The sequence below is a fragment of the Musa acuminata genome, chromosome BXJ1-9 (genome assembly GCF_036884655.1).
Source record: "Musa acuminata AAA Group cultivar baxijiao chromosome BXJ1-9, Cavendish_Baxijiao_AAA, whole genome shotgun sequence".
In the NCBI taxonomy this organism is placed as follows: domain Eukaryota; kingdom Viridiplantae; phylum Streptophyta; class Magnoliopsida; order Zingiberales; family Musaceae; genus Musa; species Musa acuminata.
In genome coordinates this window covers 5,119,470-5,141,700 of record NC_088335.1, presented here as the reverse complement: position 1 = coordinate 5,141,700, position 22,231 = coordinate 5,119,470, and the positions used below count along the sequence as shown (strand labels likewise).

General features: G+C 42.4%; 5 protein-coding genes across 6 annotated transcripts; 4 read left to right on the top strand and 1 right to left on the bottom strand.

Moving 5' to 3' along the window:
• The first annotated feature begins 6,950 nt into the window (after window positions 1–6,950).
• LOC135592671 (extracellular ribonuclease LE-like) lies at window positions 6,951–8,200 on the top strand. Its single transcript, XM_065082275.1, has 4 exons — window positions 6,951–7,112; window positions 7,225–7,398; window positions 7,479–7,671; window positions 7,752–8,200. Exons 1-4 carry the CDS (start codon window positions 7,011–7,013, stop codon window positions 8,063–8,065), a joined length of 783 nt encoding a protein of 260 aa, XP_064938347.1. The 5' UTR covers window positions 6,951–7,010; the 3' UTR covers window positions 8,066–8,200.
• Window positions 8,201–9,968: 1,768 nt separating this feature from the next.
• Window positions 9,969–11,174, top strand: LOC135592668 (ribonuclease 1-like). The gene is made up of 3 exons (XM_065082273.1): window positions 9,969–10,162; window positions 10,256–10,423; window positions 10,502–11,174. The coding sequence occupies exons 1-3, from the start codon at window positions 9,995–9,997 to the stop codon at window positions 11,015–11,017; spliced, it is 852 nt and encodes a 283-aa protein (XP_064938345.1). The 5' UTR covers window positions 9,969–9,994; the 3' UTR covers window positions 11,018–11,174.
• A 2,624-nt stretch (window positions 11,175–13,798) lies between these two features.
• LOC135594219 (probable glutathione peroxidase 3, mitochondrial) lies at window positions 13,799–15,540 on the bottom strand. 2 transcript variants are annotated; one of them, XM_065084624.1, is made up of 4 exons: window positions 15,326–15,540; window positions 15,158–15,234; window positions 14,206–14,267; window positions 13,799–14,126 (listed from the first exon to the last, which is right to left on the bottom strand). In XM_065084624.1, the coding sequence occupies exons 1-4, from the start codon at window positions 15,458–15,460 to the stop codon at window positions 13,960–13,962; spliced, it is 441 nt and encodes a 146-aa protein (XP_064940696.1). In that variant the 5' UTR covers window positions 15,461–15,540; the 3' UTR covers window positions 13,799–13,959. The 2 variants fall into 2 exon arrangements, with proteins under 2 accessions (XP_064940696.1, XP_064940697.1); XM_065084625.1 differs by having other exon boundaries at window positions 13,965–14,094.
• Window positions 15,541–16,648: 1,108 nt separating this feature from the next.
• LOC103997208 (ribonuclease 3) lies at window positions 16,649–17,909 on the top strand. Its single transcript, XM_009418380.3, has 4 exons — window positions 16,649–16,808; window positions 16,904–17,077; window positions 17,158–17,350; window positions 17,431–17,909. Exons 1-4 carry the CDS (start codon window positions 16,707–16,709, stop codon window positions 17,751–17,753), a joined length of 792 nt encoding a protein of 263 aa, XP_009416655.2. The 5' UTR covers window positions 16,649–16,706; the 3' UTR covers window positions 17,754–17,909.
• Window positions 17,910–19,810: 1,901 nt separating this feature from the next.
• Window positions 19,811–21,103, top strand: LOC135592667 (ribonuclease 3-like). Its single transcript, XM_065082272.1, has 4 exons — window positions 19,811–19,970; window positions 20,054–20,221; window positions 20,314–20,506; window positions 20,578–21,103. The coding sequence occupies exons 1-4, from the start codon at window positions 19,854–19,856 to the stop codon at window positions 20,904–20,906; spliced, it is 807 nt and encodes a 268-aa protein (XP_064938344.1). The 5' UTR covers window positions 19,811–19,853; the 3' UTR covers window positions 20,907–21,103.
• The last annotated feature ends 1,128 nt before the right edge of the window (window positions 21,104–22,231 follow it).

The window sequence follows — 22,231 nt, the reverse complement described above, 5'->3', positions numbered from 1 at the left end:
GCGAAAGGGAGGTCGGTCGGGGGCTCCCTCCCGGGGCACGTTCCTACCAGCTGTTCCTGCAACATGGGCCCTCCTTCTAGTGTCAAAATGTTAGTGAACAAATATGTCATGACTAATATGTCAGCACGCCTAGGCCCACCTACCGACGTCGGGAACTTCTGGCGGAATTACTATCGTTTGAGTAGTTGCGCCCCTTAAACGCATCGAGCGCCGGTTGAGGTGGCAAGGTCGGCTTGAGCCTTGCTGCGAGCCGGCATTCCAAAGCTGGCCTATATAAGCATTGTTCATGGGAAGATGCGTCCTCTCATCCCCTCGGATGGTTGGGGATCCTCCTTGTGGTGTGGAAGCCTCTTGGAGATGTGAGATGCGAGTTCACATTTGTCGGGTCCGACTCGTTGGGCCACCCTCCTCTGCGTACCCGGCACCATCCGTGTGAAGAAGACATTCGCGTCTCAGCGACGACTGCCTCTCTGCAAAAAGACCCTCGTCGGGTAAGTCCCAACTTTGGCCCCTCCAACGAGCAAGTTAGATTCGTTCTAAATCTCTCCCCCTTTTCTCCATTTTTTTTGGATCAGGTCGCGGGTATTTATACCTACGTGCGGGAATTGGTCGGGCCCTGGTCCGACATGGTCGTTGACTCTGGGTGCGGAACAACCTCTCTGACGAGATGGCATCTTCGGGGGTGCTCGAGAGGCGTCAGACAACACTGCCCTAGCAGCAGACAGCACCGCCCCTAGCTTTTGGGGTGGTCAAGTCGCACAATTGCATCGTTGGCGCTTGACGTGGCATGCACCCCACGGTTTTGGAGGCGTACGATATCGTGTCAATCTGTAGCATCTGTCGATGGTTCATATAAGGCCAAAATACGCCCTATTGGAAGGGAAAAGAAGGTAAGGAAGAGGAAGGGGAGAGAAAGAAATCGAAGCCATGGCCTACCGTCACAGCGATGTCATTCAAGGATCCGGGAATATCTCCGGCTATTTCTTGAAGAGGAGGAGACGGCCAGTCGAAGAAGAAGAAGAGGACGGCGACAGCCAGGATCAGGGCGGAGAAGGCCCAACTCCGGATCGAATGCATCGGTACGGCCGATGGCGTAAAAGAGAAGACAAAGGAAGAAGATTCGATGAGACCTTACAGACCTTTGCATTGTTCGAGTCTTCGTTCTCAGTTTCGATCACACAATAATGTCCACGGGCATAATTTTAATTTAATAAATTTAAATTATTATTTAAGTAAAATAATGGAAGTACATATATCCAATTCATATAATATGTAATATGGGATTAAAGATATGATATTTCAAATGGACGAATATGTTTAAAAAATGCATGGTTGAAAGTGATAAGTAGATAAGATTTCCTCAAAGCAGTTGAGAAAAATCCTCCATGCTGAATATGTATAACCTCCCTGCTGAGTGTGTATAAATAGCTATCAAGAACTCACTATCAAAATGAACTAGACAATTACATCTTATACATTTCATAGTTTCTTCTACAACTTCTATCTTTCTATATTCTTCGTTTAATTCTTATCATGGTAGCCACTTGCCTAGAGCAAGTTCTCTTCTCGCTTCCGACTCATCACTGTTGCTTCTCCAACTCCGACGGCAAAAGAAAAGGCTTTCTACTACTGCTTTTCCGTCGTCCTGGCAACTATTCCTTTGTCAGCGACCTTTCCTCCTCATCTCACTCGAGCGAGAAGTGTTGCTGCTGCCATCCTTACCGCCACAGCCGTCACTGCCTTCCTGCGGTAATAGGAATGATTGCAGTTTTTACAGCTTCCATCTGCAGCCGCTTCCCTCTGCCGCAACAATTTCTCTACAACTGTAACTACTGCAGATTTTTTTTTTCTTCTTCTTTCTTTTCACCTAATCGCTGCAGATTTCTTGCTCATCGTTACAGCCTCCTTTGTAGTGCATCGCTGTAGCCTCCTCTGTAGTGCATCGCTGCAGCCTCTCTGTAGTGCATCGCTGCAGCCTCCTCTGTAGTGCATCGCTGCAGCCTCCTCTGTAGTGCATCGCTATAGCCTCCTTTGTAGTGCATCGATCTACTTTTCTCTTCCTCCCCTCCTATATCTTTACATCTTTTGTAAAGATCACTTAAACCACCACAAAATATCTGGGATGTCTTCATTTTCCTCTTCCGATATTCCTGTCCCTATTTCTGCAGGGACTCTAAGCATTTCCCAAAGTCTTATCACCATCAATGCTGCAGCACTTATTCCCTTCAAATTATCCAAAGGCGGCAACTACGCATCTTGGCGAGCACAACTTTCTAATCTTCTATTTGGCTATGATCTCCTAGGTTACGTTGATGGCTCTCTCCAATGTCCACCTGAAATGATCAACATCCCAGATGAACCCAGTCCAGTGCCAAATCCAGCCCATAAACTATGATTACGTCAAGATCGCCTCATCCTCCAAGCTATTCAAGCTTCCGTTGCTGGATCCATTGCCCCGCTGATATCCTCATGTACGACTGATGCAGAAGCATGGTGCAAGTTTTCAAACAACTTTGGCAAATCGCTCGCGTACTCGCATGCTCAGACTTCTCTCCAATCTGATGAAAACGAAACAAGAGGGAAGTACTATTGCTGATTATCTACAACATATCAAAGTTATCATCGATGATTTAGCTTTGATAGATCATTCTCTCAGTGATGAAGAAGTCTTAATACATACCCTCAATGGCCTAGGAGGCGAGTACAAAGAACTGACAACAGCACTTCGGGCACGCGACTCACCAATATCATTTGAAGAACTTTATGATAAGTTGATCGACTATGAGACATACTTGAAGCATGATGATAGGTTGCCCGGACCACCTATTACAGCTCAGGTCAATCAAAAATCCAAGAGAAAGAGCAACCAGTACAATAAGCACGCCAACAACGATTTGGCTAAGTTGCCTCCTAGCCAAATGGGGCCCAAACCAAACCCCCCTTATCCATATCAAGGTGGTAACTTTCAGCCATTGCATCCTGACTTCACAAGCCACCAACGAGTCGTTTGCCAACTATGTGATAAAGTCGAACATTCGGCGAAAGTCTGTCGGTCTCGCCCTAGACTCCCTACTCCATCACAGTGGCCTTAGGCGAATTTCATGGCTACTCCAACTCCTACCCAACCCAATTGGATTGTGGACTCGGGTGCCTCTCATCACATCATCTCTGATCTTCAAAACTTGTCCATCCACAACACTTATGACGGAAATGAAGCTATCATCATCGGTGACGGTAAAAGAATTCCTATTACTCATTCTGGTTCCTCAACGCTTAGTTCACTTACCACAACTTTTACACTCGATGATGTTTTGTGTGCACCTAACATTAAAAAAAACCTCATTTTCGTTTCTCAATTCTGTAAACAAAATAATACCTCAATTGAATTCTTCCCTAACTTTTTTCTTGTTAAGGATTTGAGCACGGGGGCATCCTTGGTCCAGGGCCAGAACAAAGACAACATTTATGAGTGGCCATCCGCTTCGCAAATTACCCTTCCTACTGCTCACTCTTCAGTCGTAGCTCCAGTTGATGTATGGCATTGTCGTCTTGGTCATCCCTCTCCTTTTATCCAGCAAAAATTACTTTCTCGTTATTCTCTTCCTACCTTGAAAATCAGTAACACTGTCAATCATTGCGATGCTTGTCTTTGCAATAAAAGTCATAAACTGTCTTTTGAGACAACCTCAATTTCTTGCTCTAAACCATTTGAAATCATTTATACCGATGTGTGGGGCCCTGCCCTAATTCCTTCTTTTGACAAGTTTCGCTTTTATGTCATTTTTGTAGACTATTTTACTAAGTACATATGGTTATATCCTCTCTACCATAAATCTGATGTTTCCACAGTATTTACCAACTTTCGAAAGTTGGTCGAGAATTTTTTTCAATCTTCTATTAAAACAGTTTACTCTGATGGCGGAGGCGAATATCAAGCCCTCGCATCCTGTCTCTCTGCTTGTGGTATACAACACCTCAAGTCACCCCCACATACTTCCCAATTGGTTGGCTCTGCCGAACGCAAACATCGGCATATCGTTGAAACTGGTCTCTCCCTTCTACATCAAGCATCCATGCCACCACATTTTTGGTCAGTAGCTTTTCAAACTACAGTTTATCTCATTAATCGTATGCTCACTCCAATCTTACAATACCAGTCGCCATTTGAAAAATTATTCCATAAGCTTCCAAACCTTCATAAACTCAAAGTTTTTGGATGTTTATGTTATCCATGGCTTCGTCCCTATGTGTCACATAAGCTAACACCACGATCTAAGCCTTGCACTTTTATAGACTACTCTCTTGAACATAATGTTTTTCGATGCTATGAACCTCAAACTAAAAAAGTCTTTATATCACGTCTTGTTATTTTTGAGGAGTCTGTCTTTCCTTTTCAAAATAATCCTACCATGCCAGCTACTCCGATAAACATGCATCACTGGAATATCCCTCCGATCTCATCACACGAACCTCCAATGACACCATCTAGTCCTTACCCTCAAGATCCGCATACTACTATTACTCCAGTTCAACAGCTTCTCACTCCCTCTATTTCTCCACTCCCTTCCTCACAAATTTCCCCTATTAATGAAGCAATACCTTCGGCAACATTGCCACTGGCTTTACCTTCTCCTAGACCTAGTGACATTGTCGTGCCGACGGTTGGCCCGGTCCATGACAGTGACTCGCCCTTGGCTATACCCCCAACATAATCTACCACTTCTATTCCCCCTCGACATCCAATGACAACACGCTCCAAAAGTGGTATTGTCAAACCACGTCAAGTCCTTGACTTACATGCTAAAACAAGTTCCTCCATTGAGGCCAGTGAACCCACTACAATCACTCAAGCTCAAAAATCTTCTCACTGGCGTAAAGCCATGTGTGACGAATATGATGCTCTCCTCCATGACTCTACATGGACCTTAGTACCCTTTCATCACACACAAAATATCATCGGGTGTAAATAGGTCTTTCGAATTAAGCGGAACCCAGACGGATCCGTTGCTAGATATAAAGCAGGTCTAGTCGCCAAAGGGTTTCATCAACGACCTGGTGTCGACTTCACAGAGACATTTAGTCCCATTGTTAAACCTACAACAATCCGTCTTATCTTGAGTTTGGCCATCTCAAAGGGCTGGCACATACGACAATTGGATGTTAACAATGCCTTTTTACAGGGGACACTTACTGAAGATGTCTTTATGCAGCAACCTCCTGGTTTCGTTCATCCTCAATATCCGAGGCATGTTTGTAAACTTCAAAAAGCTATTTATGGACTTCGTCAAGCTCCAAGAGCTTGGTATAACGAGCTTGGATCGTTTTTGACCTCAATTGGCTTCATCAATTCCAAGTCTGATACCTCGTTATTCATTTGATAGCACAATGAAAGCATAATATATCTTTTAGTATATGTGGATGATATTATTGTCACAGGAAATGATCCTTTGAAGACTCAGGCATTTCTAAAGCACTTGGCCGATCGATTCTCCCTCAAAGATCTAGGAACTTTAAGCTACTTTTTGGGAGTGGAAGCAACATTTACACATTCAGGTCTCTTCCTATCACAAAGAAAGTATATTCAAGATTTATTATCAAAGACAAACATGCAGGATGCGAAAGAGGTTACAACTCCTCTCTCTACTAGTGAGTCACTTAAATTATGTGATGGAAGTCCTACTACATATTTGACTCAATATCGACAAGTCCTTGGCTCCTTACAGTACTTGGCTCTCACCCGTCCAGATATTTCATTTGCCGTCAATAAATTATCGCAATCATGCATCGACCATCTACTACGCATTGGTCTGCAGTCAAACGAATTTTGCGGTATCTTAAAGGGACTCTTAATCATGGTATTTTTCTTTGCAAAAATACTTCACTCCATCTCCATGCTTTTGCTGATGCTGATTGGGCAGGGAACTTTGATGATAGAACTTCTACGTCCGGATACATTGTTTTCCTTGGAGCTACTCTAATCAGTTGGAGTTCAAAAAAACAAAAGACGGTTGCACGATCTACAACTAAAGCTGAATATCGTGCCATCGCCACCGCCGCTGCTGAACTCAATTGGGTCACAAATCTGCTCAATGAACTCAACGTCAACTCCACAGTTATTCCTACAATATATTGTGATAATATTGGAGCTACCTACTTATGTGCTAATCCAGTGTTCCATTCCCGCATGAAACACATAGCCATTGACTTCCACTTCATGCGAGATCAAGTTGTCAGACATCAACTCCGTGTTTCTCACGTACATACAACCGATCAACTAGCAGACTCACTCACAAAGCCTCTCGCCCGTAAAGTTTTTTCATTTCATCGGTCCAAGATCGGCATCCTTGATGGAAGCTCAAGGGGCATGATAAGTAGATAAGATTTCCTCAAAGCAGTTGAGGAAATCTCTAAGCAGTTGAGAAAAATCCTCCATGCTGAATATGTATAACCTCCCTGCTGAGTGTGTGTAAATAACTATCAAGAACTTACTATCAAAATGAACTAAACAATTACATCTTATACATTTCGTAGTTTCTTCTACAACTTCTATCTTTCTATATTCTTCGTTTAATTCTTATCAGAAAGCATGCTCAAAGATTAATAAAATATTTTTACGGATTTTTTCTTGACCGATTTTTTAATATATTATTTTATTATTATTCACTTGCTTGGTCTCGAAGCCTTTTAATCCCTAATTTAGATGAAGAGTATAATATGCTATGAGAGACTATAATCAAATAAAATCCTTCTTTTTTTCCTCGCACTTTCCAACCCACTACGATTGCGGGATGCGGGAACGTCCCACGTGTTTCACGTTGGTGTACAAATTTAAAGCGAAGTGCAGTATTTTACGACCCCCATGCCGCAATCGAGGTGCATTATATTATATTATACTCACGAGAAAAATATCGATGTAGCCCAACAATTATCGGTGGGTGGGTGTGACTTCGTGCTTATTTAGAGCCATCAGACTCATCATCTCCCCCGATCATCCTCCCCACCTCTGCGGAATGGCTGGCTCAAAGGCTCTTCCAACGTTCTGCTTCCTCTTGTGTGCCGCCTCTTGTGCGCTAGCAGCTGCTTCATACGATTACATGATCCTGTCTCTCAGAGTACCTATTCCTCTCTCTCTTTTGTTTCGGCTTTACAGAAAGCCCTTCTTGTGCAATCGATGAGTCCTACCGTGACTTGCTAATGAAGTCTAATGGATCGTGACTCCTGCAGTGGCCGGGGACTCGCTGCCAGCCAGGGTGGAACGGGAAGCCGACCTGCTGCGTTGACCCGCTCGTCGACAACCCCGAGCCAGACTTCCTGGTGGAGACCATGGAGACCTACGACAGCGCCACCGGCAAGCTCGTCGCCAAGTGCGAACCCAACTGCCGCTTCTTGATAAACCCGGTAATAGGCCAGATTAGATGTATGCAGTCGATGATCTCCGCTGCTCCCGACCCACACTGATCACTCTGCGCATGCCACAGCTTGTCGATCTGTTGGACGACTTGAACGCCTACTGGCCCAGCTTGAGCTGCCCAGCCCAGAACGGGAAGCAAGTGTGGAAGGCCGCCTGGTGTACCTACGGCAACTGTACCAGCCTCAGCGAGGTGAATTACTTCGGCCGGGCGCTTCAGCTCCGGGCTCGAGTGGACATCCTCCGTGCTCTCGGCTCCAAAGGTAAGCAGCCCTGCCCTGCACGCCGACCTCGAGCTTACAAGTGTCTGCAGCTAACGCATGGATCTGTTCCTGATCTCAAGCCATCATCCCGTCGGAGACGAAGAGCTACAGTTTGGAGGACATCGAGGACGCGCTGGTGCCCAAGATCGGGTTCTCGGCGGTGGTGGAGTGCACCACGGAGATGGGCGTGCTGAGTCGGGAATACCTGCTCTCCAGAGTCCGCATCTGCGTCTCCGCCGACGGCAAGTCTCTCATCGGTTGTCCCTTCGCCAGGAAGAGCAACTGCGGCAGTATGGTCAAGTTCTACCCGTTCACGGACGACATGCTCGGGCGCCCGCGCCATCCGGCGGCCGGCCATATCAAGTTGCCATCGGACAAGGCGATGGCTCAGTGATCGATCCACGGATTACTGCCCTCTTTTCATGCGGATGTCATCATCATCATCTTGGCACTCAAACATGATGACTTGCCTGTGTGTAGGATGTCATCATCGTCTTGCGATCTACTGGAATAAGATGTTGTTTTATGATCTCTGTCTCTAAGATTAATCAAATAACAACAGAGCATATTACCTGTCATGAACAAGTTGGGATTTTACTTAATGAAGGTAAAATTCCCATACGTTTGATATCTAAACTCCATCTCTCCATCATTTGTGTTCAGCTTTTCGTTGAATTAGTGTCTTTTTTTGATACAAAATAAATGATGGGATTCGAACACAAAATTCTTCTGCCATCTCTCCTTCGTGGAAAAAGGAGATCCACATATTCCATATTCTTTTGTTTCCTCTTGACGAGACTTCCACTATTCTTGTAACCATAGAAATTGTTTCGACGACATAAACTTTATTCGATGAGACCATAAAAAATAATCTTATCTTACCTTTTTCTATTTTTTTCTTGTTTATCGTTTGATCAATATAGATCATACAAAATAATCTTACTTTTTTTTTTTTCTTTAGCTACGTAGAGTTTGTGGTTTGAACACAACTCACATAGTGTTTGACTACACATAGCGAAAGAAAATATTAAATTGGTTAGTCATCGTTCGTAACGTCAATGTCATATTAAGCCAACATTTTCTATTCGAACTCAAAAAGATAGCTCGAGTCAATTACCGATTTATTAAGCTACCTCCTCGATGAAATATTTAAATATTCATAAAAAATTGAAGATAATTCAGATCAATTAAAAACTAGCTAATCGTGAATTATTCCCATAAGACAATTCAGACTTTCTTACAAAATATCTGTAGGAATATTTCAGGAATATTAAAAGGTAGTTTGAGTTGATTATAAACTAGTTTTCCTATAAAAATATTCACAAAAATATATCATAAAAATAAAAAAGATAGTTGAGTTCGAACTTTCTTCTCTATAGGATCTTCATTAAAAAAAAATATGTCTTTGTATGCAACTAAGTGCTAAGTTAAGCATTAGATAAATCAGCTCGGAAAACCCCTTTCAATCTTAGTCTTTGTATATGAACGAGATCGAAGAAATCTTGTTCTATCGACTCCTCGTATGCGGATCAGGATCACATCATGTTAATACATGCATCGACAATATTTTTTATCCTAACATATAGTAATTGGAGGAAAGAGTTTGATATTCATTATAATTATTTTTAATTCTTTATTTTCTCGGTTGCTGATTTCGGAAATCAAAATTGACGGTTCTGAAACTACCATCATCCCTACTTAGTGGCTTAATCGTGACTATTTTCAATCCCTAATTGTCGCCAAAAAAAAATCCTTCTAGATCGGTTTTCTTAAATGAAATTATGAACGATCTGAATACATTTTTCTTGTCAAGCAATCTCCGAGATATGTTTTACTTGGTCAAGAACAAATTAATGCGTGATTTCTTTAGAGGAAATCACATCTAGAAATCTTTCTCAGAACCGGTTCGTAACCCCTCCCCATCTCAACATTGTTCTTGTTTCGATCAGGTTGCTATCCATCTTCTTCTTATTAGTAGCTTCAATGATGTTCGGCCTGTGAAGATAAGAACATTTGATGGCGAGGAGTGGGGTCTCGTTTGGGTGGCTCGACTGTAATCAATGCTTCCATCTCCTTGTCCGTTCCCGAATCATAAAAGAAGTCAGTCACATGGAGCATCATCTGATCTTGTACTGTGCCATTATTGTAATGTCATCATTAAATTGGTGGTGAACAGCACGGCGACCATTTCTCGAAAGCGATGAGATCTGCAAGCCACGTGAAACTCGTGGGGAGAGGCTGATGGCTGAGACGAGGACAGCCATTTCTTGATAGAGTTGCCATGGATCCCGCCACCACCAGGCCACAACCAGTGTGTTCCACGATGGGCTTATATTATCCACCATCACCAAGGCAACTCGACAGCTCCTGCAGAATGGCTATCCTCAAGGCTCTTCCTGGGATCTGCTTGCTTGTCTTGCTGTTATGCTTGTCTTCCTCTCCGGCGGCAAGGGCAGCTTCGAAGCCCGACTACCTGATCTTGACCCTCATGGTATAGTTACCCTCTACTCGGTTCTGGTTTCCTGCAGTAGTAGTAACCATCGATGGCAAGATGGGTGATGGTATGATGTCCTTCTCACTGCAGTGGCCAGGAAGCTACTGTGCTAGCTTGCAACCGACAGAGAAGTGCTGTATGCCGACGAATGGCGAGCCGGCGGCGGACTTCCTCGTCCAAGCCCTGGAAACCTACGACAGCGCCACCGGTAAACCGGTCACCGGGTGCAGCAAAAGCTGCGTCTTCAAGATACTTCCGGTGAGTCTCGTTAGCCTCCTCCACCCGAGCTAACTCGGCCGAGATGTCGATGATGACCGCTTTGTCTTGTTTGGACAGCTGGTGAACATGCTCGACAACTTGTACACGTACTACGCCAACCTGACCTGTCCCAGCAACAGCGGGATGCCCCACTGGAAGGACGTGTGGTGCACCTACGGCACTTGCTCCAGCCTCAACCAGTCGCTCTACTTCGACCGGGCGCTTCAACTCAGGAAGAAGGTGGACCCCCTCGTCAACCTGGGCTCGAGTGGGATCATACCGCACGCGACGAAGAGCTACAGCCTGGACGACATCAACGACGCGTTGGTGCCCAGGATCGGGTTCTCGTTCACGGTGGTGTGCACCAGGAATTACATTCTCTGGCCTTTCTTCTACGAAGACTACCTCTACCAGATCCGCGTCTGCGTCTCCAGCGACGGGAGGTCGATCATCGGCTGCCCCAACGGCAGGGAGAGTAACTGCGGCGACACGGTCAAGTTCCCCCCTGTGTCGTACCCACTGCACGGCCGTGAAGACGACGCCGTTTCCAAGACAGTGATCGAGTTGCCCTCCGGCGACGAGATGGCACTGTGATGGAGGAACTGCTTTAAGCCTGTCATCTTCTGCTTGGCGTGATCCACATGCATGCACTTATGGTGATGTGAGCTGTCGCTTCGTCTTTTACATTCCGAGTTGTAGAGTCGCATCTTCTTCACACCTGCAGGAATAAAAGTGGTCTTTCTTAAACATATATTACTGCACCAAAATGTTATCTCGTATATATTTTTAATATCTAAAATATCATCTTATATTGATATAATAGAGTCATACATCGAACGACTCAAAACCTTATTCCGTAAAATTATCCGATTTAATATATTTTAAAAATATTAATTATATATATATATAATTACATTTATTACATTCTATCTTTAGTATAATTTTCTTCAAATATTATATTTTACTGAGTTAGTGAAAATGAATTGATCATCAAAAATTTTTAAATAATTGACTAATTAGGTAGAAATAAAGTATTTTTTAAATAATTCTGAGAACGTTCTTCTTTGATTATAATCAATGTTTCAACAATGTGTCATTATTTTTGTCGGTGAACTTACGTGCCGTGGTCGAAGAATCGACACGGTTTGGTCCATAGGTCGATGTCCAGAGTTTTCGACGTTCGTGAGTGTCTCTCTCGATCGATTGGGAGAAGCATCGAGGTCGAGCTGGATCAGGGGTCAAGATGGTCGCGTTTGGATCAAGGGCCAGGATGGTCGCGTCTCCAATGAGGGATTGAGCTAGTTCGGGGGTGGCCGCGTTCCTGCACACATGCCTTGATCGAGAGATTCCTGACTTTAGCCCCTCGTAGACTAAGTCAATGGATTTTATACTGTTGTCTGAGGATCGATTATACGCGGATTTGACTTGACGATCGATACCCCCAAGATCGTACCTTCGTGTGATTGTCACCCGGTATGCGCGGAATGGCGCCATGCGACACTGTCCCAAGCTTTCTGGGAAGGGACTTGCTAAGAGGATGCCTCCCTATACGAGCTCTAGTTCGACGTGGAAGGAAGGCAACCCTTATGCTGAATCTGCAAGGGTATGACGTGGCGTGGATCACAACGTGACCGAGATCCTAAATATGCCTTATCAATTATCAAGTCAATTGTTTGCCGATAGATAATAACACGCTATTAATGGCAATGATAATGAAGAGAGAAATCTGCAACCAACGTGAATCTCGCGGGAAGAAGCTGCTGGCGAAGAACGAGGACAGCCTCATCCTGGCAGTGAGCTTAAATCCATTAACTAGTGGTGTGAAGATATCCATTAATAACTAGTGGTGTGAAGATGGTTAGATGTCTACATTAAACCATATATATATATTATTAAATTTATTTCTCAAATCTTTTTAGGTGAAAAAAAAATATCAATCTATGTAGCTCATAAATCGTATCCAAATAGAATATTAATAAATTATGCTCGTTATAATACATAATTATTATATTTGGATAGCTTAAAAAGAATTAGATTAACTATATTGATGGATATGAGTTCTGTTAATTGAGAAAAAAAACTATTGTTTCTAGATGAAATAACTATCGAAGCATTAAAACTTGAGGAAGAATACATATTGATGATCAATAATGACTAAGAAAGAGAGGTGATGAATCATACAAGTGATCACAAGAGATACCACAAGTTGAAGAAGAGGACTTTGCTTATACTATACTTAATGTTGAGACAATTATGATTGTTGCAACAAATGGAGGATGACACCGATTATATCCAATAACAAGAGAAGACATCGATGACTAAGTAGCAATCCTAATTGGGGTGGGTCAGCGAGAAAGAAGGTGATGTCACAATCATGAGGGAGGAAGCCTTGCTTCGAAACGATTTGACTATAATACCACTAAGATTTTATTGTAAAGGCCTGATAATTTCATTCATCGAGGTAATATATATTTATACAGATTTGAAAAAAAGATTATTCTCAATAATGTGCATATATCATGATGATTGATTTTCAAATCATAAATTGATTAAAGATTATAATATATAAGGTATGTAAACTTTTTATTTCATATTTGTCTCGTCAACTTTATAGTATTAGTTTTTTATTGTCTGAATAGAAAATCAATTTGAAGTCAAATTATGTCAGTTTAATCTCAATTTGGGAGACTCTGGGGATGCCAAACTCTAAAAACCTAGATCGGAGGGTAGTTTTGATAAAAGGTACTTCGATGCTTAAGTTAATCTGGGATTCATAGGACTTAGAAAGAGCTTCAAAAGTCATGTTTGAAATTGTGAAGGTATACACTTGGAGAGCCTTTTTATAGTGGACTCTTATAACCGTTAATCCAGGTTATATGGTGTAGTTATGTATTTTTCTCGATCTTAATTATGATCGTGCTATGTTAAGTCTAGTGATGCAAAAATGGTTCGATCATATAACATTAAAGTGTCGTGGCACCGAAATATCGAATTTCCATTATTTGTGTGAGTCTGAGGTGTCAGAAACATACCAATCACTTGACAATAAAGTATCGATCATGTTTCGACTAAATAACACTATCGTTTCGACTACATGACACTAAGGTAGCGATCATATCCATATTTTCATATCAATATTTAAAAGATTGAATTAGCCCAAGCTACAATATTGCACAAGTGTTATACTTAATCTAACAACAAGAGGCATGATTTTGACTCACTCTAAGATCCTGGTAACTAAGAACTTAATTGCCTGATTTGGACCATAATAAATCCTAAACAAATAACTTCTTATAAGGAAACACATACAACTTATACTAACACCTAACCATATGTACGCATAAAGGAAGGCGTCATCGAGTTGTATACTTCGACTCAAGAAGAAAATTTGTTTATTTTCAAAAATTAAAATAACAGGAGATTGTTCTACAAGAAAATCTTTGAGATAGAGACAAACAAGTTGTAGCTTAAGATATTATTTTGCGGATTCTGTAGAGTCGAAAAAAATGGGGGAAAAGTAAAATGTATTAAAGAAATTATCGATCCCTTCTGCATGAGAGTATTCTTTGCCATAGAGCAATTACCTTATCAAATATAGGAAACTCAGCTTTGAACACTGTGCAGGCAGTCTCCTTAATTTCTTCAATGGTTCCTGGCTCCTGACTGGCAAACTGATTGCAAGGAAATGCTAATACTTCAAATCCTGTTTAATGATTCCAACATCTTTGCATAAGAACATGAAAACATTGAACCATATAGTATGAAAAAGGAAGAAAACTGACCCTTATCTTTGTACTTGTCGTAGAGAACATTCATTTCCTTGTAGTTGGAATTTGTGAAACCACTGCAACAATCAAGAGTCGGAATCAGAGTGAGGCAGACAAACAAATATCTGAAGACCAAAATTACTGCAACAGTTTTAGCTTCTAAGCAAAAAGCAATTGATACTTGCAACTGCAACACAGGAAAGGTACATCGCAACCAGGTTATAGATAACAGTATCTCTTTATGTGCAGGATTGATTACCTTACACCTTGTTATTTGCTTGGAAGTCTCAAATAGAGCAATCCCTAAACACAACTGCTCATAGTTCAGGTAAGTGTTACGAGAAGTTTCACTTTTGTCCAACTTAGTTTAAATTGTAGGTCAAAGATTAGGCCACAACAACCCATCAAAAATTTTCCAGGGCACTCAAGATTTCCATTCAAGAAAATTGCTTGTATTCGATTAACTAAAGCTTATATATCAAATTATTCTTCATAAACACAAACTTTATGACCAAGAACAAACTGATACTCTGCCCTTCAATTTTTTTCCTTTTAGCAGATCTTCCCACATTCATGACCACAAAGGGAGCAAACCTTAACCCTCCTCTTGTGCATGAAAGTGAAATTTACAAACATTTACAAATTGTTTACTGAGACTCTATAGGACCCTGAAAGCTAGACAATTTCACTACCATCCATGCTTTGAGATGAAACAATTGAACCACTTTGCAAAATTTCATAGTAAATCATTGTGCTGCACAATCTTAGATTTCCTTTTTTTCTACACAGAATGCTCCCTTCAGTCCTAAATGCAGCACATGAGATCAGGAAAGTAAACCCTAATTCAATACCCAAGGAAGGAAGGACACAACCATCAACATTTTTCTGTCATGCATGCATTCGGTGTTGTCCAAAGACCCCAGTTGTAATGTAATATTCATTCGAAAAGCTTGGCATCGGCAAATACCACTTGGAGGCAACGTTGACAATGAGAAGAACCTTTCCACTGTAGCTGCCCAGGTTGACATCATTCCCGTCCATATCCTGCGACATCCAACAGATCATCTTGAGAAATAAGGTAAAAGAAGGCAAAAGAAGAGGAAGGGGGGAGAAAGGAATCGAAGCCATGGCCTACCTTCACAGCGATGTCATACAAGGATCCGGGAATATCTCCGGCCATTTCTTGAAGAGGAGGAGACGGCCAGTCGTAGAAGACGACGGCGACAGCCAGGATCAGGGTGGAGAAGGCCCAGCTCCGGATCGAATGCATCGGTACGGCCGATGGCGTAAAAGGGAAGACAAAGGAAGAAGATTCGGCGAGACCTTACGGACCTTTGCATTGTTCGAGTCTTCGTTCTCATTTCCGATCGCACAAATAATGTCCATAGGCATAAATTTTAATTTAATAAATTTAAATTATTATTAAATAAAATAATGGAAGTACACATATCCAATTCATATGATATGTAATATGGGATTAAAGATCTGATATTTCAAATGGACGAATATGTTTCAAAAATGCATGGTTGAAAGCATGCTCAAAGATTAATAAAATATTTTACAGATTTTTTCTTGATCGATTTTTTAATATATTATTTTATTATTATTCACTTGCTTGTGTTTTCCCTCTTGGTCTTGAAGTCTTTTAATCCCTAATATAGATGAAGAGTATATGATTATTCTAAGATCAAAAAGTTATATATATATATATATATATATATATATATATATATATATAGTAAATTCTCTCAAAAAAATATTTATTTTTTTTATTTTTTATTCTACTAGTGTCACTTTTTTTGTTTTATTCGCATCATATAGTCATTTTCATCTCTACTCTTAACTCTTATTCGTCACCGATATTATATCATTATTTAATAAAATTATCTCTCGTTCGTGTCTTTATTCTCAACCCTTTTTTTATCTCTTAGATTTCAAACCCCTTAGTCGAAGGAGTATGCCCTTGCTCGCTTCTGTCACACTATTTTCGTTGCTCGATCAAGGGAGTAAAGCAATATATGAAGGAAGCGTACGATAATACATAATACGATGAGTCATACAAAAGAGAAGAGAGGAAAAATCCTTGTGATTATCACTCGTTCACCTCCATCAAGATTAATGATTGTAACGTAGGGAAAGGGTCCAGTTGCTGGTGAGGTGGAGGGTGGAGGCGACATCGTGGTTTGACTATGTCACATAGTCCATATAGCTATGAGAGACCATAATCTTACAGCTATGAGAGACCATAATCAAATAAATTCCTTACTTCCTTTCCTTGCACTTTGCAACCCACTATGCTTGCGATATGCGGGAATGTCCCTCATGTTTCATGTTGGTGTTCGACATTTTATGCGAAGTGCATTATTTTAAGACCCCCTAACAGCAATCGCGGTGCATTATTAGTCCAACAATTATCCGTAGGTGGGTGTGTCTTCACTTTAGTGTTTATATAGAGCCATCAGACTCATCACCTCACGAAGCGTCTCTCCCCCGATCATCCTCTCCACCTCTGCAGAATGGCTGGCTCAAAGGCTCTTCCCACGCTCTGCTTCCTCTTGTGTGCCGCCTCTTGTGCGCTAGCAGCTGCTTCATACGACTACATGATCCTGTCTCTCATAGTACCTATTCCTCTCTCACTCTCGCTCTCTCTCTCTCTCTCGGCTTTACAGAAAGCGTTTCTTGTACGGTAAACTGCTACTCGTGACTCCTGCAGTGGCCGGGGACTCGCTGCCAGCCAGGGTGGTTCTGGCAGCCGACCTGCTGCGTTGACCCGCTCATCGACAACCCCGAGATAGACTTCCTGGTGGAGACCATGGAGACCTACGACAGCGCCACCGGCAAGCTCGTCGCCAACTGCGAACCCAGCTGCCGCTTCTTGATAAACCCGGTAATAGGCCTGATTGGATGTATGCAGTCGATGATCTCCGCTGCACCCGACCCACACTGATCACTCTGCGCATGCCACAGCTTGTCGATCTGTTGGACGACTTGAACGCCTACTGGCCCAGCTTGAGCTGCCCAGCCCAGAACGGGACGCAGAAGTGGAAGGCCGCCTGGTGTACCTACGGCAACTGTACCAGCCTCAGCGAGGTGAATTACTTCGGCCGGGCGCTTCAGCTCCGGGCTCGAGCCGACGTCCTCCATGCCCTCGGCTCCAAAGGTAAGCAGCCCTGCCCTGCATGCCGACCTCGAGCTTACAAGTGTCTGCAGCTAACGCATGAATCTGTTCCTGATCTCAAGCAATCATCCCGTCGGAGACGAAGAGCTACAGCCTGGAGGACATCAACGACGCGTTGGTGCCCAGGATCGGGTTCTCGTTCACGGTGGTGTGCATCAGGAATTACATTATCTGGCCTTTAATCTACAACGACTACCTCTCCCAGATCCGCGTCTGCGTCTCCAGCGACGGGAGGTCGATCATCGGCTGCCCCAACGGCAGGGAGAGTAACTGCGGCGACACGGTCAAGTTCCCCACTGTGTCGTACCCACTGCATGGCCGTGAAGACGACGCCGTTTCCAAGACAGTGATCGAGTTGCCCTCCGGCGACGATATGGCACTGTGATGGAGGAACTGCTTTAAGCCTGTCTTCTTCTGCTTGGCGTGATCCACATGCATGCACTTATGGTGACGTGAGCTGTCGCGTCGTCTTTTACTCCCGAGTTGTAGAGTCGCATCATCTTCACTCCTGCAGTAATAAAAGTGGTGTTTCTTAAACATATATTACTGCACCAAAATATTATCTCGTATATATTTTTAATATCTAAAATATAATTTTATATTGATATAACAGATTCATACATCGAACGACTCAAAACCTTATTCCGTAAAATTATCCGATTTAATATATTTTAAAAATATTAATTATATATATATATAATTACATTTATTACATTCTATCTTTAGTATAATCTTCTTGGAAGAAATCACATATTAAATTTTATTGAGTTAGTGAAAATGAATTGATCATCAATTTTTTTAAATAATTGATTAATTGGGTAGAAATAAAGTATTTTTTAAAACAAAATAATAATAATTCAGAGAACGTTCTTCTTTAATTATAATAAATGTTTCAACAGTGCGTCATTATTATCGAGTCAATTGTTAGTTGTAGAAATAATGGGGAAGAAGAGTGAAGAATCAACACGTAATAACGTCAAATGGCACTGTAGATAGGTAATAACACGCCGTTAATGGGAATCATATCGAAGAGAGAAATCTGCAACCAACGTGGATCTCGTGGGAAGAAGCTGCTGGCGAAGAACTAGGACAGCCTCATCCTTGCGGTGGGTGACATGAGCTTAAATCCATTAACTAGTAGTGTGAAGATGGTTAGATGTCTACATTAAACCACACATATATATAATCATACTTAACGATTTTGATATAATCATACCTTGTGATAAGGAATTAATATTAAATTTATTTCTCTTGATATTTGAATCTTTTTAGGTTTCAAAAAAATCAATCTATGTAGCTCATAAATCGTATCCAAATAGAATATTAATAAATTGTGCTCGTTATAATACATAATTATTATATTTTGATAGCTTAAAAAGAATTAGATTAACTATATTGATGGATATGAGCTCTGTTAATTGAGAAAAAAACTATTGTTTCTAGATGAAATAACTATCGAAGGATTAAAACTTGAGGAAGAATACATATTGTTGATCAATAATGACTAAGAAAGAGAGGTGATGAATCATACAAGTGATCACAAGAGATACCACAAGTTGAAGAAGAGGACTTTGCTTATACTATACTTAATGTTGCGACAATTATGATTGTTGCAAAAAATGGAGGATGACACCGATTATATCCAATAACAAGAGAAGACATCGATGACTAAGTAGCAATCCTAATTGGGGTGGGTCAGCGAGAAAGAAGGTGATGTCACAATCGATTGTGCAGATTGATGAGAGAGTTTTCGATGATGAAATAAAGCTTGATCCCTAGCACTGTAATAGTATGATCTATTATTCATGGAGTAGAGCAGAGATTTACTCGCTCGAAAGAAGCTTGATCCCTAGCACTGTAATAGTATGATCTATTATTCATGGAGTAGAGCAGAGATTTACTCGCTCGAAAGAAGCTTGATCCCTAGCACTGTAATAGTATGATCTATTATCTCAAAGTACACATCAACGAGTTGCTGCCATGAAGTCACAATGCCCAATAAACGAAGACATGGAATCACTTCTCCTAAATGGCCTTCTCTTTTCTTTTATGATATTATCCTCTCGCCCACCACAAATACGTAATCCAACGTGAAACACATGCATGCGGGGGACTCCCCTGTTCCGCTGCAGCCACCAACCAGCCTTTTAAGCCACCGCCAAGACCGTCGGGTGTCCTCGTCCCCTGTCCTCTCTCTCGTCGTCTCACTGATCGACCTCTTCTTTCTCACTGATTCAAAAGACAACATTGACTGTTCCCTGGATGTGTGTGCTGTTGAAAATATGAATAGAGTACTCTCTGTCTCCGCACCAATTATTGATCGAGGGACCCAGACAACGTCGTACCCAAGCACGATGAAAACATGCGCTTCCTCCTCTGATAATTATTTTATTGTTTATATCCTCAATTCATGCACCGGACATGCTTTAAATACAGCGTCCTGCTCTCGCTCATTCGCAGACCCATTGAGGTTCCTGTTGCGAGAATGGCTGGATCGAACGAGGCGCTTCCTCGGCTCTGCTTCCTTGGCCTGCTCTTGTGCCTGTGTTACTCTTCGGCAGCGGCGGCTTCCACGCCCGACTTGCTTTACTTGAACCTCCTGGTATAAGCAGCCAAGTCAATCAATACGTGGTGGAGTAACTCTGTACTGTGTGTGTTGCATGAAATCTGTGTGGTTGCTTGCAGTGGCCAGGGGGTTACTGCCAAAGCGTGAACCTGGGGGAGAATTGCTGCATACCGACGACGGGAGAGCCGGCGGCGGACTTCCTTGTGCAGTCGTTGGAGACGTACGACAGCAGCACCGGCAACCCCATCACCAACTGCAACAACCACTGCCGCTTCTTGATCAATCCGGTGAGTCCTCTTTTAATTAGCTCGATGCATGGCGATTGATGATGATGGAGTTGTTGTTTGACGTGGGTGGAATTAATGGGGAACGCGAACAGCTGGTGGATCTGATCGAGGACCTGTTCGCGTACTGGCCCAACCTGAGCTGCCCCAGCAACAATGGCATGGAGCAGTGGAAACACGTCTGGTGCACGTATGGCAACTGCACCAGCCTCAGCCAGGTGGTGTACTTCAACCGGACACTTCTACTGAGGGAGCAGGCCAACATCCTCGCCACCCTGAAATCCCGCGGTAAACCCTCTACAGTAACCCCAGACTCCTAAGCACAGTACTCATGGCTCATTCTCCTGCGCTCATGGAAGGTATCGTCCCGGACGCGAGCGTTACCTACAGCTTGAAACAGATCACGGAGGCGCTGGCGACCACTCTGGGGTCCTCTTCCTTCTCGGTGGAGTGCGAGAGGAGGTACACGGTGTGGCCGTTGCTGTACCAGGACTACCTCACCCGCATCCGCATCTGCGTCTCCAGCGACGCCACCACCTTCGTGACCTGTCCCACGGACTTGCCGACTAACTGCGACAACAAGGTCAAGTTCGCGCCGATCTTGTATCCGTCGTCGCGCGGTCGCCAAGGCGATTCTACCGCCAACCCCGTCAGGTTGCCCTCCGCCCTGAAGGACGCGTTCCAATGATCAGCCAGCGCCGGCGACCACCTCCATGTCGTCAACTACATGACGTGGCGTATGGATCAATCCTAATAAGATTAGTTGCTCGTCGGTACCTGTACTTCTCTTCTACTTTCGTTCGCAGAATGCCACTCATCGTGTTGACGACCGAAATAAGTGTGTAATGATCGCTATTACAAGTGAACTTTGAGTTTTACTTGGTACGATTAGGATTGTCCCTGGACGAACATAAAATAGCCGTGAACCAACAAAGCGGTCAATCGTACGTGGAATGAAAGCAGCGGGACCTCTTGCCGGTCCCACCCAACACTACGGCCGGCAGCCCACGTGAAACTGGTGGAGGCACTAACCAGCCGCGCACGCATAACACGAAATTTAACGCAACGAATCACTGACGGAAACAACAACAACAATAATATACACGTATGTATCTCTTATTTTCCCATGTAGAGGGTATAAATGAATATACCATAAATCCCACATGCAAAACTACACTTACGTGTTACTCTATAATAAATTACTAGCAGGAGTGTTCAAATTGATTCGAATCAAAGAATTATGTGTTGAATTGAATCAAATAAAAATTCTGATTTGATTTTGATTTAAGGTAGGTCAAATCAGAATTATTTTCAGACCTACCTAGTCGAACTTATTCAAAACTAATTAATCTAATTTAAATTATCGATTTATAATTTTAAGTTTTGTTGGTGAACCAATGTTTCGTAGTCTTCGCTCGGTTGAACGGTTTGTCGGGATCGATTACACCCGTGGGTCAAAATATTGGTTAGCATCTTCGGTCGGGACGATCACGCCTCGAGGTATAAATGAATATACCATAAATCCAATCTAATTTAAATTATCGATTTATAATTTTAAGTTTTATATATAAATAACTAATTTGGTTCAATCAATCAATTCAGTTTTTGGACAATAATAGCCTAATTGGAACTTTAGGCCTAATTTAGGCTTTAATGGATAATAAAAATGGGCTTTTGGGTATTACATCCCAAAGCTTGTGAGAGTTAAATCTATCCACTTCCAAATCTTCCATCGATGTCATTACCGATCAACTACGTTATCTAAGAGAATTTCCAATCACAATTAAATTCATCAAATCATCCATCCCCTAAAATAATTGTGACAGAATGATCGAACTATTTTCGGCAGTAAAATAGAATATATTAACACCATTAAGTAAGAACTAAAAATGGCGAAACGTGCCTCCGTTCCCTCTCTTCTTTGTTGACCAGCCCACATTCGCCACTTGGGATGGGAGTCGCCCCCTCCGGCCATCCAACCTTGCGGTAGGTGAGTTAAAGCTAGGTTTGAGA

What these genes read in the sequence shown, in the direction of transcription:
- LOC135592671 (XM_065082275.1), top strand. Translation starts at nt 7,011, where the DNA reads ATGGCTGGCTCAAAGGCTCTTCCAACGTTCTGCTTCCTCTTGTGTGCC. An exon ending in GCCGCTTCTTGATAAACCCG is followed by an intron (nt 7,399 to 7,478) that starts GTAATAGGCCAG and finishes CGCATGCCACAG; the next exon opens with CTTGTCGATCTGTTGGACGA. An exon ending in CCGTGCTCTCGGCTCCAAAG is followed by an intron (nt 7,672 to 7,751) that starts GTAAGCAGCCCT and finishes CCTGATCTCAAG; the next exon opens with CCATCATCCCGTCGGAGACG.
- LOC135592668 (XM_065082273.1), top strand. Translation starts at nt 9,995, where the DNA reads ATGGGCTTATATTATCCACCATCACCAAGGCAACTCGACAGCTCCTGC. An exon ending in ACCTGATCTTGACCCTCATG is followed by an intron (nt 10,163 to 10,255) that starts GTATAGTTACCC and finishes TTCTCACTGCAG; the next exon opens with TGGCCAGGAAGCTACTGTGC. An exon ending in GCGTCTTCAAGATACTTCCG is followed by an intron (nt 10,424 to 10,501) that starts GTGAGTCTCGTT and finishes TTGTTTGGACAG; the next exon opens with CTGGTGAACATGCTCGACAA.
- LOC135594219 (XM_065084624.1), bottom strand. Translation starts at nt 15,460, where the DNA reads ATGCATTCGATCCGGAGCTGGGCCTTCTCCACCCTGATCCTGGCTGTC. An exon ending in TGTATGACATCGCTGTGAAG is followed by an intron (nt 15,235 to 15,325) that starts GTAGGCCATGGC and finishes TGGATGTCGCAG; the next exon opens with GATATGGACGGGAATGATGT. An exon ending in GTCAACGTTGCCTCCAAGTG is followed by an intron (nt 14,268 to 15,157) that starts GTATTTGCCGAT and finishes TGATTGTTGCAG; the next exon opens with TGGTTTCACAAATTCCAACT.
- LOC103997208 (XM_009418380.3), top strand. Translation starts at nt 16,707, where the DNA reads ATGGCTGGCTCAAAGGCTCTTCCCACGCTCTGCTTCCTCTTGTGTGCC. An exon ending in ACATGATCCTGTCTCTCATA is followed by an intron (nt 16,809 to 16,903) that starts GTACCTATTCCT and finishes TGACTCCTGCAG; the next exon opens with TGGCCGGGGACTCGCTGCCA. An exon ending in CCATGCCCTCGGCTCCAAAG is followed by an intron (nt 17,351 to 17,430) that starts GTAAGCAGCCCT and finishes CCTGATCTCAAG; the next exon opens with CAATCATCCCGTCGGAGACG.
- LOC135592667 (XM_065082272.1), top strand. Translation starts at nt 19,854, where the DNA reads ATGGCTGGATCGAACGAGGCGCTTCCTCGGCTCTGCTTCCTTGGCCTG. An exon ending in GCCGCTTCTTGATCAATCCG is followed by an intron (nt 20,222 to 20,313) that starts GTGAGTCCTCTT and finishes GAACGCGAACAG; the next exon opens with CTGGTGGATCTGATCGAGGA. An exon ending in CGCCACCCTGAAATCCCGCG is followed by an intron (nt 20,507 to 20,577) that starts GTAAACCCTCTA and finishes CGCTCATGGAAG; the next exon opens with GTATCGTCCCGGACGCGAGC.